Genomic DNA, 15638 nt, shown 5'->3' with positions numbered 1-15638 from the left:
CCAAGTCTAACACCTGGCCTGGTTCATTACCTAGAACCAAATCCAGTATGGCCTCACCTCTTGTTGGCCTGTCTACATATTGTGTCAGGAAACCCTCCTGCACACATTGGACAAACACTGACCAATCTAACGAACTCGAGCTATAGCTTTCCCAGTCAATATCTGGGAAGTTAAAGTCCCACATAACAACCACCCTGCTACTTTCACTCTTCTCCTGAATCATCCTCGCAATACTTTCCTCTACCTCTCGGACTATTAGGAGGCCTGTAGAAAACTCCTAACAGGGTGACCTCACCTTTCCTATTTCTAACCTCAGCCCAAACTACCTCAGATGGCGAGTCTTCCTCCATCGTCCTTTCCACTGCTGTAATACTATCCTTGACAAGCAATGCCACACCTCCCCCTCTTTTACCCCCATCTCTGACCCTACTAAAACATTTAAACCCTGGAACCTTACCATTAAGTGTATAAGTCCTGCTAAGATTTGCTTTCCCAAAATGCAGTACCTTGCATTTATCTGAATTGAACTCCATCTGCCACTTCTCAGCCCATTGGCCCAGCTGGTCAAGATCTTTTTGTAATCTGAGGTAACCCTCTTCGCTGTCCACTACACCTCCAATTCTGGTGTCATCTGCAAACTTACTGTATCTCTTATGCTCGCATCCAAATCATTTATATAAATGCTTTTGTAGTTGCATTTATCAACCAAAAACGGTTGCCTCTGATTCTATCTTCACCCTCTCGAATTGCAGAGTAAATTCAATCGTATTATGATCACTACCTCCTAAGGATCCCATCACCTGAAACATTCTTATCAAGTCTGCCTCTTTGCACAACACTAAAACCAGTATTGCCTGTTCCCTAGTGAGTTCCCCCACAAGCTGCTCCAAAACGCCACCTTGTAGACATTCCACAAATTCCTTTCATTGCAATCCACTACCAACCCGATTTTCCCTGTCCACGTGCATATTGAAATGTGCTGTGATCACTATAACTTTGCCTTTTCTACATATCTCGTGCCTCAGCTTCTGAATTCTATTGGGAGGCTTGTACATAACTCCAACTGTTTTTTTTTAAATCTTATGTAGTTCTCCAATTCTACCCACACAGATTCTATACCATCTGACCCTACTTTGTTTCTTACTGTTGATTTAGTTTCATTTCTTACTAATAAGGCAACCCTACCCCCTCTGCCCACCTGCCTATCTTTTTGGTAGGATGTATATCCTTGAATATTCAGCTCCCAATCCTAATCCCCTTGCAGCCATGTCTCTATGATGCCATGCCTCCTGATGAAGGACTCCTGCTCAAAACATCTATTTTCTTACTCCTCGGATGCTGTCTGACCTGCCGTGCTTTTCCAGCACCACTCTAATCTTGGCCCGCCACGTCATACCTGCCAATTTCGTCCTGCACCACAAGCTCATTTACCTTTTTCCTTATACCGTGTTTCCTCTGGAATCGGTCTTATCCAGTTTTACCTTAAACTGTAATCATAAAGCCCAGTTTAATCTTAAATCTGACTCTGCGCCCTGTTAATATTCTGGTATTGTCAATGTCAATATATATTCAAGGTGCACCATTCCAAACTGTGAACAGTACTCCAAATTTGTGTTATAAATGCTATTTACTTTGTTCTTGATTCCTTCCGATCCCTCCAGTGTTGTTAGTAAGATTGAACAGCTTCATTGTAAACCTTCAGATCTTCCTTTGTCAAATTCAGACAATGTTTGACTCCAGTTTTCTTATAAAGGAACTCAGCCTCTCTTTATGCAGGAACTGGCAATTGGTTCTGTTTGAAAAACTGTTGTTGGTTTCTGTAACTGGGAATTTGCAGGCCATGCATAAACTGACTCCATTTGTATAGTAAATAGAAGCCAAAAGATCTACAGATAGTGTAAATCAGAAGCAAAGACAAAAGTTGCTGGAGAAGTTCGGCAAGTTCAGCATCTGAGGAAAAAAATTACTTAGCTTTTCGTGTGCAGTTACCCCCTTCCACAACTGATGGTAGCTAGGAAAATATCAATTTATATATAAATGATAGGGTGGGGGGGGAAGGGGGTTAAGGAGTAAACAATAGGTGGGGATAGAGACCAAAGAGAAGAAAGGACAGTTGGACAGACAAAATAGGTGATAATGATCTGGCTACAAGGGTGAATGGAGACTGTTAGTGACCACCAAAAGGTAGTATGTAATGAGACAAAAAAACTGCAGATGATAGAATCCACAGTGGACAAACAGGAAGCTGGAAGAACACAACAAGCCAGGCAGCATCAGGAGGTGGAGAAGCCAGTGTTTTGGGTGTTAACCCTTCAGGACCCTGAAGAAGGATTAATATTGGACATGTTGGCCTCTCCATCTCTAGGTGGTGTTGGCAGGCTTTGTGATTAGGGCCTGATGTGTGGGATAGAGGGCTAGGACATGGGTGGTTCAGGCCCTAAAAGTATTAAAATCGATATTGAGTCCGGAGGGTTGCAGGGTCCCCAAGTGGAAAATGAGGTGCTGTTCTGGAGGGAAACAGACCCTTCAGTCCAACTCGTCATTGCAGCAAGCCTGAGACTACAGGAGATGTTAACCTAGGAACGGAGTGGGGTGTTAAAGTGGCAAGCAACTGGAATGCTCAGGTAGCTTTTGTGGGCAGAGCGTAGATGTTTTACGAAGCATTCACCCAGACTACACTTTCCCTACTGTAGAGAAGACCACAGTATGAGCAGCAAATGCAGTAGAATAGATTGTGGACAGTGCAGGTACAGTGTAGCTTCAGCTGGAAGGTGTGTTTGGTCCCTTGGATACTGAGGAGGGAGGAGACAAATGGGCAGGTGTTAAACCTTCAGCAGTTGCAAGGGAAGGTGCAGTGGGGATGGGGGGAGTTGGGAGTGAAAGAATAGCTGCACAAAATATTTGAAGTCGATCCAGGAGGTTCATATTGTACTTTTTAACAGACATGGAGGTGGCCTGATAAAATTTCAACAATCAAAAGGTGTTGAGCTCTGAAGAAGGGTCACTTGACCTGAAACATTAACTCCAGTTTCTCTCCAGATGCTGCTAGATCTGCTGAGGTTTTCGAGCAATTTCTATTTTTATTTCTGATTTACAGCATCCACAGTTTTTGCATGTAATTATCCTTCCATCTCATTGTGTTGCTGTTCATGTAATTCATCAAATTAAAGTACTTAAGTGGGCAGGTTACCTTCTTAAGTACAAGGTAGACACTGCTAACCTATGAAAGAACCTGGAGTCAGCTTTGCTGTTGCTGGAAGCCAATCATTTACTGTATCCTTTTACAAACAAATTTCTTGGATTTTGGAGGCCACTAAAATTCTCTTGGGCAAAGTGACCTTGCCCTTTTTTTAATCATTTGACTTGACCTCCTGATCCTATCCCTCAATCCTTTTATTGCATTGGAAAACTATCCAGCTGCTGCGCGAATGCAATTAGAGTAGTAGAGATGTACAGCACGGAAACAGACCCTTCAGTCCCACCTGCCGGCACCCAGCCCATATCCCTCCAAACCCTTCCTATTCATATGCCCATCCAGATGTCTTTTCAATGTTGCAATTGTACCAGCCTCCACCAGTTTCTCTGACAGCTCATTCCATACACGTACCACCCTCTGTGTGGAAAAAGTTGCCCCTTAGGTCTATTTAATATGTTGCCATCTCACCTTAAACCTATGCCCTCTAGTTCAGGACTCCCCCCCACCCCAGGGAAGAGACTTTGTCTATTTATCCTCTCCATGCCCCCATGATTTTGTAAACCTCTATAAGGTCACCCCTCAGCTTCTGATGCTCCAGGGAAAACAACCCCAGCCTGTTCAGCCTATCCCTCTCGCTCAAATCCTCCAACCCTGGCAACATCCTTGTAAATCTTTTCTGAACCCTTTCAAGTTTCACAAGATCTTTCCGATAGAAAGGAGACCAGAATTGCATGCAACATTCCAACAATGGCCAAACCAATGTCCTGTACAGCCACAACATGACCTCCCAACTCTTGTACTCATTACTCTGACCAATAAAAGAAAGCATACCGAACGCCGCCTTCACTATCCTGTCTACCTGAGGCTCCACTTTCAAGGAGCTATGAACCTGCACTCCAAGGTCTCTTTGTTCAGCAACACTCCCCAGGACCTTACCATTAAGTGTATAGATCCTTCTAAGATTTGCTTTCCCAAAATGCAGCACTTGGCATTTATCTGAATTAAACTCCATCTGCTACTTCTCAACCCGTTGGCCCATCTAATTAAGATCCTGTTGTACTCTGAGGTAACCTTCTTCGCTGTCCACTACACCTCCAATTTTGTGTCATCTGCAAACTTACTAATTATACCTTCTGTGTTCACATTGCAGTCATATAAATGACAAAAGGTAGTGGACCCAGCACCAATCCTTGTGGCATTCTACTGGTCACAGGCCTCCAGTCTGAAAAACAACCCTCCTCCACCACCCTCTGTCTTCTACCTTTGAGCCAGTTCTGTATCCAAATGGCTAGTTCTCCCTGTATTCCGTGAGACCTAACCTTGTTAACCAGTCTCCCAATGGGGTACCTTGTTGAATGCCTTACTGAAGTCCATGTAGATCACATCTACCGCTCTGCCCTCATCACTCTTCTTTGTTACTTCTTCTTCAAAAACCTCAATCAGGTTTGAGAGACATGATTTCCCAAGCACAAAGCCATGTTGACTATCCCAAATCAATTCTTGCCTTTCCAAATACATGTACATCCTGTCCCTCAGCATTCCGTCCAACACCTTGCCCACCGTTGACATCAGACTCACCGGTCTATAGTTCCCTGGCTTGTCGTTACCACCCTTCTTAAACAGTGGCACCACATTAGCCAACCTCCAGTCTTCCAACACCTCACCTGTGACTATCGATGATTCAACTATCTCTGTACAAGGCCCGGCAATCACTTCCCTAGCTTCCCATAGAGTTCTAAGGTACACCTGATCAGGTCCTGGGGATTTTTCCACTTTTATGTGTTTCAAGATATCCAGCACTTCCTCCGCTGTAATCTGGACATTTTTCAGGATGTCACCATCTATTTCCCTACATTCTATATATTCCATGTCCTTTTCCACAGTAAACACTGATGCAAAACACTCATTTAGTATCTCCACCATCTCCTGCGGCTCCACACAAAGGTCACCTTGCTGATCTTTGAGGGGCCCTATTCTCTCCCTAGTTACCCTTTTGTCCTTTATGTATTTGTAAAAACTCTTTGGATTCTCCTTAACTCTATTTGCGAAAGCTATCTCATGTCCCCTTTTTGCCCTCCTGATTTCCCTCTTAAGTTTACTCCTACTGCCTTTATACTCTTCTAAGGATTCACTCGATCTATCCTGTCTATACCTGACATATGCTTCATTTTTCTTAACCAAACCCTAAACTTCTCTAGTCATCCACCATTCCTTCTACCTACCAGCCTTTCCTTTCACCCTAACAGGAATATACTGTCTCTGGACTCTCGTCATCTTAGCTCTGAAGGCTTCCCATTTTCCAGGTGTTCCTTTACCTGAGAACATCTGTCCCCAATCAGCTTTTGAAAGTTTTTGCCTAATACCGTCAAAATTGGCCTTCCTCCAATTTAGAACTTCAACTTTTGGGGGTGGCACCGTGGCTAGCACTGCTGCCTCACAGCGCCAGAGACCCAGGTTCAATTCCCGCCTCGGGCAACTATCTGTGTGGAGTTTGCACATTATCCCCGTGTCTGCGTGGGTTTGCTCCCGGTGCTCCAGTTTCCTCCCACAGTCTGAAAAGATGTGCAGGTTAGGTGAATTGGCTGTGCTTAATTGCCCGTAGTGTTAGGTGAAGGGGTAAATGTAGGGGAATGGTTCTGGGTGGGTTGCTCTTTGGCGGGTCGGTGTGGACTTGTTGGGCCAAAGGGCCTGTTTCTACACTGCAAGTAATCTAATCTTTTAGATCTGGTCTATCTTTTTCCATCATTATTTTAAATCTAATAGAATTATGGTCGCTGGCCCCAAAGTGCTTCCCCACTGACACCTCAGTCACCTGCCCTGCCTTATTTCTCAAGAGTAGGTCAGGTTTTGCACCTTCTCTCGTAGGCACATCCACATACTGAATCAGAAACATTTCCTGGGTGCATAGAGTCATAGACATGTACACCATTGGTGCACTTAACAAATTCCTCTCCATCTAAACCCTTAACACTATGGTAGTCCCAGTCTATGTTTGGAAAGTTAAAATCCCCTATCATAACCACCCTATTATTCTTACAGATAACTGAGATCTCCTTACAAATTTGTTTTTCAATTTCCCTCTGACTATTAGGGGGTCCATAATACAACCCAATAAGGTGATCATCCCTTTCTTATTTCTCAATTCAACCTAAATAACATCCTCCCTCAGTACAATTGTAATGCTATCCCTTATCAAAAACGACACTCTCCCTCCTGTCTTGCCTCTCTTTCTGTCCTTTCTGTAGCAATTGTATCCTGGAACATTAAGTTGCCAGTCCTATCCGTCGCTGAGCCACATTTCTGTAATTGCTATGATATCCCAGTCCCATCTTCCTTACCATGCCCTGAGTTCATCTGCCTTCCCTGTTAGGCCTCTTGCATTGAAATAAATGCAGTTTATCAGTCGTACCTTGTCTCTGCTTTGTCCCTGCCTGCCCTGACTGTTTGACTCGCTTCTTTTGACAACTGTGCCAGTCTCAGGTTGATCTCTTTCCTCACTATCTCCCTGGGTCCCAACCCCCCACCTTAATAGTTTAAATCCTCCCGAGCAGCTCTAGCAAATCTCCCTGCCAGTGTATTAGTCCTCTTCCAATTTAGGTGCAATCTGTCTTTCTTGTACAGGCCACTTCTATCCCAGAAGAGGTTCCAATGATCCAAACTGTGAATCCTTTTCCCATACACCAGCTCCTTAGCCATGCATTCATCTGCTATATCCTCCTATTCCTAGCCTCACTCGCTCACAGCACTAGAAGTAATTCAGATATTACCACTCTCAAGAATCTCCTTTTTAAATTCCTGCCTAACTCTCTAATCTCCCTTCAGAATCTCAACCTTTTCTCTTCCTATGTCGTTAATTCCTCCTGCTGGCCCCTCTCCCCCTTGAGAACATTCTGCACCCTCTCTGAGACATCTTTGATCCTAGCACCAGGGAAGCAACGCACCATTTTGATATTTTGTGCTGGCCACAGAAACGTCTGTCTGTGCCTCGATTAGAGAATCCTGTGACACAATTGATCTAGGGTGTAGGTTTGCTCGCTGAGCTGTAGGTTTGATACCCAGACGTTTCATTACCTGGCTAGGTGACATCATCAGTGGCGATCTCCAAGTGAAGCGAAGCTGTTGTCTCCTGCTTTCTATTTATATGCTTGTCTTGGATGGGGTTCCTGGGGTTTGTGTTGGGGTTCTGGCCTGGTCCATAACAAAATTCATAAGGATTAAAACATAATCACAGAAGCACAGAATTTTCAGGTGCAGGTGTCCATTTGACCCATCGTACCTGCACAGGTTCTGTTCTTTGGTGAAATCTCCTGCCTGTTCAACATCATTGTGGTCTTAATGTTTTTAACTCCACCTTCAATGAACTTGCATTGATACTGCTTGGCAGCTCACATGGTAGACAATGCTAATCGCAAAAATGAGAGACTGGAGGAACTGTGTCTCATATTGATCACTCTGGTCTCTCATGTTTTTTTTGGCTGTTGAAGCCAAACCTTGCCTCTTGATAACAACTTCTTTGATTCATCTGTTAAATTAGAGAGCTCCTCTGTAAACTTGCTTACTTTCAACTCTTTAACAGCATAAATGTTTGCCTTAACAGCAATGTGTCCACATTGTGAATCAAAAGGACAGTACTGTCAATGCTAGAAATCTGAAATATGAGCACAAAATACTACACTAATATTTTGAGCGCTTTTTGTTTCATTTGATTCAGGAGGTCCTGAATGAGTTTCACTCCAGTTAGTCCTAGCATTAAAAAATTGAACTTTAGTTCACAATTCTAGATCTAATATACAGCAGGGTAGTGTGTTCCACACTTCTCTGGTCTACACCAGAGAAGACCATGAAGACATGAGAGTACCAACAGTGCCAGGCTACTGATCGGTCAATGAATCCTTCAACAGCGTCACACTATTCTCCTATGCTAGCAGTTCAGGCTAGTCTAGGATTGCATTTCTCTTTATAAAGTACCGTTTTTGTTCAGAGCCCTAACAATTTGATCTTCGAGCAATAAGCTCCTTCATCCAGATCCAATAATTGGCTTGTGTTCGCAGACAAACTGACTCCAGTTACCATTTTGGAGTTTGCCAACAAACAATTTGCATTTTCTGCTTTGCTCTGTTTGAAGTTATTAGTTTAGAAATATTTACCCATGTGTAGTTTCCATCTTGCACACCAATAATCTCCATTTCAATGTAACTGGCTAATTTATCTGTTGAACTCTAGATTTAGTTTTTATAATTTGCTCCAAATCATCCATTTTGAAGCGCAGTGTGAATTTGTGAAGCATCTTGTGACGTTGCTGGATTTGATTCAGATTTTGTTTTAAGTAGTTCTAGTTCAGAATCATACTAATGTGGAGGGTTTAGCCGTTTCTTTAAACAGATTCAACAGCTTGGTTTCCATAAGATTATTATAAAATGTAAAGGTAAGCCTGACAAATAGTCATATTGTTGTTTTAAACATACTCCAATAACATTCAATTGCTAGTATCCATTAAAGTGTCCATTTTCAAAGTAATAGTCAATGAACATTTTTTCAACCAATCTCAAACTCTTGTTTCCAGATCTATTGGTATGTCACATTAACTCTGGAACTGTGCTTCTTCCTTCAGAGCTGTTCATAGACTGGAAGCAGAATGCAGATGAGGTCATAGTGAAGCTGAAGCCAGGAGAGGGGAACCTGCAAGTTGATGAAGTTGATGCAGCTTTCACAGACACAGGCTGTGTGGTTACACTGCCAGGTGAGAACAACCAAGAAATTGTGGCTGATCGTAATTGATCTTGTACGGAGAGGAGCAGTATCCAGGTTGTGTCTGTATGAGGCCAAACTCATCTGGCGCCTTACCTTCTGTAGCTTATTTATTGGTCCTTCATGTGTACCTGTCCCCTTTTTAATTCTGTATCTAGCTGTATACACCCAGATCCTGGCCTCTTTTCTCATGTTCTTTTTGTTTTAGCTGAGAAAACTGCTGTGGTATGGATCCTCTTGTTTCCTGTACTTTCACTATTCAGTTAAATCTGTCTTCCTATAAGGTTATCATGTTGCATAGCAACAGTGTTGCTGTTGGCTGTAGGAACAGACCTGAATTTTCATGGAGCTAATACAGATTCTCTGACTACTGCTAACTTCCCACTGAGCTATGGCAATTAATAAACCATTCATTTTGTGACTCATTGATTTCTTTTAGAGGGTGGCACAGTGGTCAGCACTGCTGTCTCACATCGCCTGAGACCTGGGTTCAATTCCCAACTCAGGCGACTGTCTGTGTGGAGTTTGCACGTTCTCCCCGTATCTGCGTGGGTTTCCTCCGGGTGCTCCAGTTTCCTCCCACAGTCACAAAGATGTGCGGGTCAGGTGAATTGGCCATTCTAAACTGCCCGTAGTGTTAGGTAAGGGGTAAATGTTGGGGTATGGGTGGGTTGCGCTTCGGCGGGTCGGTGTGGACTTGTTGGGCCGAAGGGCCTGCTTCCACACTGTAAGTAATCTAATTCTTCATTGTTTTCATTCCCCAAAATCCTCCCCAAACTGCTCAATGCGGGATTCAATCAGTGGACTTGTTCTCCCTATACAGTTGAACTAGTTCACTCTTGTCTTCATGTTCTTCTTTTCCTTTATCCAGTTGCTACCAACTAGAAAGATACTACAAATTTTCAGCCAACCCCTTGACCGTTTATAAAAACAGTATTGGTGATTAGAGTTTGGAATATATGATGCTGCGCCATTCCACAACATGACTGAGCAAAGTTTTTGAACTGACAATAATATAGCATTTGGCAAAAATTCAGATCTTGTACTATTTGACATACTGCAGTGTGATCCTGTTACCATCTTTGTCATCTTGCATTTTATTACACATGTTCATTAGCCACCTAGTAGTTTGAATTATGATTAAAGTTTGTGGTGACTGCATACGTTATACTGTCTCTTTTACATCTAGAATATAGAACAGTACAGCACAGTACAGGCCCTTCAGCCCACTGTTATGCTGAGCATTTATCTTAACCTAAGGTCAACCTTACCTACACACCCCTCAATTTACTGCCGTCCATGTGCTTGTCCAGCAGTCACTTAAAAGTTCCTAATGTCTCTGACTCTACAACTACCACTGGCAGTGTATTCCATGCACCCACCACATCCTGTGTAAAGAACCTACTGCTTGACATTTCCCCTATACCTTCCTTCAATCACCTTGAAATTATGACCCCTCTTGACAGCCATTTCTGCCCTGGGGAAAAGTTTCTGGCTATCTCCTCTATGTCTCTCATTACCTTGTACACCTCTATCAAGTCACCTCTCTTCCTCCTCCCCTCCAGCATGAATAGCCCCAGCTCACTCAACCTTTCTTTGTGAGACAAGCCCTCCAATCCAGGCAGCATTCTGGTAAATCTCCGCTGTACCCTTTCTGAAGTATCTACTTCCTTCCTATATTGAGACAACCAGATTTAATTTCTTAAATTTTAATGCTTTGGTGATAGAATTTCATCGTTGTGTGAGAGAAATATGTATTTGATCTCAAGCATTGGCTATTATGATTTTACACATAATAAATTGTATCCGGAGACTCTAAAACATGTCATGCTTAATTAATTGTAAATTGCAGTACTTAATTGTGGTGGTCAAGAAATATCCTGAGATTTACACACTAACACTTCATAATGATGAGGTAGTGTCCTTTGACATTAAGATGGAACAGGGGCCAATTATAACCTTGGGGTAATGGGAGTAAGGAGGACAAAATACCATCCAAGTAGGATGCTCAGATATAATTTGGTATCCATTATAAATTTAAAATTCTTTGTGAATGTAATCTAATTTTATATTTTATTATAGTCAGTTATATAAACTTGTGGCGATACCTGTACTCTTCTATTCTGCATCTTTTTTTAAAGTTCAATTTTGTTTCCCACGTTGTAGATGGACGCCAGTGGAGTTGTCACTTCCATGAAGAGATTGAGAGTTCATGCAGCAAACTGCAGTACAAGGAGAAGGGCAACTTCCTCCAGCTTATCATGCCAAAGAAGATTCCTCTGCACACATGGTCATCCCTCATGGTACAGTGATCACCAAAGTGTTTTACAGCTGATATGCCTAACTTAAAAGGCTGACATCAGCTTGGGTTAAAGAGTTAAAATAAATCATATCAGAGTGCATTGATTGGGTGGCACTACACTTGGATTTTAAAAGCTTAATGCTTAGAGGAGAAAGGGGAGGCAAAGAAATATCAAGGTTTTGAGAAGGAAGAACTGACTGAATGACTGGATACATATTGACTGGAAAGCAGGAAGACTGACTTTCAAAGACGACCTAGAATTGGGGGAACTAGCCAATTGGATACAAAATTAGTTTGAAGATAGGAGAAAGGAGGTGGTGCTAGATCAATGCTTTTCTGACTGTGACCAGCAATGCACCACAAGATCTGGTGCTGGGTCCACTGCTTTTTGTTATTTATATAAATGATTTGGATGTGAATAAAGAAGGTTTGATTACTAAAGTTGCAGATGACACCAAAAGAGTTGGTGTAGTGGACAGTGAAGAAGGTTACCTCAGAGTGCAATGGAACTTTGATCAGACAGGCGAATGGGTCGAGGAGTGGCAGATGGAGTTTAATTTAGATAAATGTAAGGGGCCTTGCCTTTTAGTAAGGCAAATCAAGGCTGGACTTGCACAGTTAATGGAGAAAATGAAGAGTGCAGATGCTGGAGATCAGACTCGAGAAAGTGGTACTGGAAAAGCACTGCCAGTCAGGCAGTATCCGAGGAACAGGGGAATTGACGTTACAGGCAAAAGTCTTTCATTGCAAATGAGGGGTGGAGAGACAAATAGGAGGAGAGTGGGACTTTGGTGGGGGGGGTAAGGTGGCTAAGAGTGCAATGGATCGATGGAGGTGGGGGTAATGGTGATAGGTCGGAGAGGAGGATGGAGCGGGTAGGTGGGAAGGAAGATGGACAAGTATAGGATAGGTCATGAGGGAGGGGCCAATTTGGAAGGTTGGATCTGGGATAAAATAGGGGGAGGGAAATGAGGAAACTGGTGGCATCCACATTGATCCTGTATGGTTGGAGGGTCACAAGGTGGAGGATGAGGCGTTTCCTCCACAATTTCCACCACCTACAATGCACCCCACTACCAGAGATATATTTCCCTCCCCACGTCAATCTGCATTCCATAAAGTTCATTACCTCTGCGACTCTCTTGTCACGTCCATGTCCCCCACCAACCCATCCTTCCCTCCCAGCACCTTCCCTTGCCACCGCAGGAATTGCAAAACCTGCACTCACACCTCCCCCCTCCCCTCCGTCCAAGGCTTCAAAGGAGCCTTCCACATCTGTCAAAGTTTTATCTGCATTTCCACACGTCATTTGCTGTATCTGTTACTCCCGATGCGGTCTCCTCTACATTGGGGAGACCAGGCACCTACTTGCAGAATGCTTCAAAGAACATCTTTGGGGCACCTGCACCAACCAACCCCACCATGGCCGAACACTTCAACTCCCCCTCCCCCTCTGCCAAGGACGTGCAGGTCCTGGGCTGCCCCTGTTGCCAAACCTTAACCACCTCACATTCGGGGGAAGAACGTCTAATCTGCTGCCTTGGGACCCTCCAACCACATGGGATCAATGTGGATTTGACCAGTTTCCTCATTTCCCCACCTTATAGCATGGGAGAGTACTACATGGTCAGAGGTTAGCGAGTTTTGAGAAGATTTGTTCTCAGATTGAGATTTTGGATGTAGGTTTGCTCACTGAGCTGCAAGGTTCATTTCCAGACATTTCGTCACCCTACTAGATAACATCTTCAGTGGGCCGCAGGCAAAGCAATGCTGAGAATTCTGGTTGGAATGCCATGCTTCTAGGTCCGTCGATTTCTCAGCAACAAACCCAAACAAGCAGACAAAACACGCCCAGAAACCCTAGCCACTCTCCCCTGCATCAAAGACAACTTGGCAATGACTGTCAGACTACTCTGACCCCTTGGCGTCATGGTAGCCCACAAACCCACCAACACGCTGAAACAGCAGCTAATGAACTTGAAAGACCCTATAGAGAGAACCAGCAAAAGTAATGTCATTTATAAAATACCACATAAGGACTGTAACAAACACCACATTGGACAAACAGGCAGAAAACTAGCCACCAGGATACATGAATGTCAACTAGCCACAAAAAGACATGACCCTCTCTCACTAGTATCCTCACAGATGGATGAGGACAGACACCACTTCGATTGAGACAACACATCCATCCTAGGTCAAACCAAACCAACTCATGCACGAGAATTCCTAGAAGCATGGTATTCAACTGGAAATCTATCAACAAACGCATCAAGTTAGAGCCCATCTACCACCCCCTAAGAAAAAGGAACCGGAAGTGACTTCATCACAGGAAATGGCATCACCAACCCAAACATATAAATAGAAAGCAGGAAGTAGGGTAACTAAACATCTGGAAATGAACCTTGCAGCTCAGCAAGTAAACCTACATCTGTAGTCAGAGGTGCCAAACAGGAGCCCTGTAATTGCTGAAAATGTGTTGCTGGTTAAAGTGCAGCAGGTCAGGCAGCATCCAAGGAACAGGAAATTTGACGTTTCGGGCACAAGCGTCGAATTTCCTGTTCCTTGGATGCTGCCTAACCTGCGCTTTAACCAGCAAAACATTTTCAGCTCTCATCTCCAGCATCTGCAGACCTCACTTTTTACTAGGAGCCCTGTAATTCACTGGTTAATTAAAGACATTTCATGGCACTACCTAAAGAGGAGCAAAAATGTTCCTCATGACCGCCCTCATGACCTGTCCTACCTGTTCATCTTCCTTCCCATCTATCCACTCCACACTTCACTTCTCTTTGACCTATCACCATTACCCTCACCTCCATCTACCTATTGCACTCTCAGCTACCTTCACCCAGCCTCACCCCACACCACCACCACCAATTTATCTCTCCACCCCCTTGGCGCTCAAGCCTCATTCCTGATGAAGGGCTTTTGCCCAAAACATCGATTCTCCTGCTCCTTGGATGCTGCCTGATCTGTGCTTTTCCAGCATCGCACTCTCGACTTGTACAGTTAATGGTCAATCCCTGGGAGTGCAGGTGCATAGTTCCTTGAAAGTGGAGTCAATAGGATAGTGAAGATGGTGTTTGGTTCACTTGCCTTCATTGGTCAGAACACTTGAGTATAGGGTTTAGGATGTTGTGTTCTGGCTGTACAGGATATTGGCGAAACCACTTATAGAATACTGTGTACAGTTCTGGTCGTCCTTACATCAGAAGGTTGATGTTAAACTTGAGAGGGTGCAGAAAGGATATACCCTGTACAAGCATATTGCCAAGACTGGAAGATTTGAGTTATAGGGAAAGGCTGAGTAGGCTGAGGCTTATTTCCCTGAGTGTCAGAGGCTGAGAGATGGCCTTATAGAGGTTTATAAGATCATGACAGTAGCTAAGGTGAATAGCCGAAGTCTTTTTCCTGGGGTGGGGTTTCAGGTGAGACAGGAGAGATTAAAAAAGGACCTGAGGGGTGACGTTTTCACGCAGAGAATGGTTCACGCAGAGAATGGTCCATGTATGGAATGAGCCATCAGAGGAAATGGGGATATTAGTACAGCTAAAACATTTAAAAGGTATGGGTATATGAATAAGTAGGGTTTAGAGGAATATGGGTCAAATGCTGACAAATGGGACCAGGTCAGGTTGGGATGTCTGGTTGGCATGGATATGTTGGACTGAAGGGTCTCTTTCCAGGCTGTATGTCATTATCTACGACTGAACATCGCATCTGAATGCCTCAAAAGTTTTTTTAAAGTGTAGTCTGCATTTTATGTAAGAATTACAGTAATCAATTTCCGTACAGCATGATCCCACAACCTACATGGGAAAAATGAGCACACAATCTGTTTTGCAGATGTTGGTTGATAAATAGTAGCTAGCAGGAGAAGAACTTCCTTGCTCCCCTTTAGGTAGTGCCTTGGGATCTCTCTAATTAACCTGTGAATGATAGGGCCCCTATTTGGCACCTCTGACCATGTAGTACACTCCCGTGTCCTGGCTCTTGTCAACCTGGATAATGGAAGTCAAACTTGGGAGTGGGAATTGACTCTACGACCTCTGATTCAGAGATCGTTAAATTAAGGCTGATGGCTTCTAAACTGCAGGAAAGGAATGTTTTGGTGCACAAATTTAACAAAGGTGAAATCTAGACATGATCTGGGCACTCTGAAACAGGTTTAAATTTGGTTAAATAGAGTACGCGTTGGGAGCTTAAAAGAAAAATTCCACGGCAGGGACTGAAGTTAGAAATTAAAAGTACAGTCAGGATTGCATAGCACTTCAGGTCTGAGTGGACATTGTTAATCAGAATCTGGAAGAAAATTTTGAAGCAAAAGAGAAACTTTATTGGCATTTGTTTATGCAGTGGAGGAGGTGACTTGAGTTATCTTCTGGAAAC

At 43.5% G+C, this 15638-nt stretch overlaps 1 protein-coding gene across 6 annotated transcripts in view; it reads left to right on the top strand.

Moving 5' to 3' along the window:
- Positions 1-15638, top strand: part of usp19 (ubiquitin specific peptidase 19) — a 156583-nt gene that overhangs the window by 43117 nt on the left and 97828 nt on the right. For all 6 annotated transcript variants that reach the window (XM_060835291.1, XM_060835287.1, XM_060835286.1 and 3 more), the window contains 2 exons: positions 8808-8936; positions 11111-11247. In XM_060835291.1, the coding sequence (XP_060691274.1) occupies positions 8808-8936; positions 11111-11247 (266 nt within the window). The remainder of the gene's footprint in view (positions 1-8807; positions 8937-11110; positions 11248-15638) is intronic.

Source organism: Hemiscyllium ocellatum, chromosome 14 (genome assembly GCF_020745735.1).
Source record: "Hemiscyllium ocellatum isolate sHemOce1 chromosome 14, sHemOce1.pat.X.cur, whole genome shotgun sequence".
Classification (NCBI taxonomy): Eukaryota; Metazoa; Chordata; class Chondrichthyes; order Orectolobiformes; family Hemiscylliidae; genus Hemiscyllium; species Hemiscyllium ocellatum.
The sequence above is the reverse complement of the archived record's forward strand: the minus strand, read 5'-3'. Positions and strand labels throughout refer to the sequence as shown.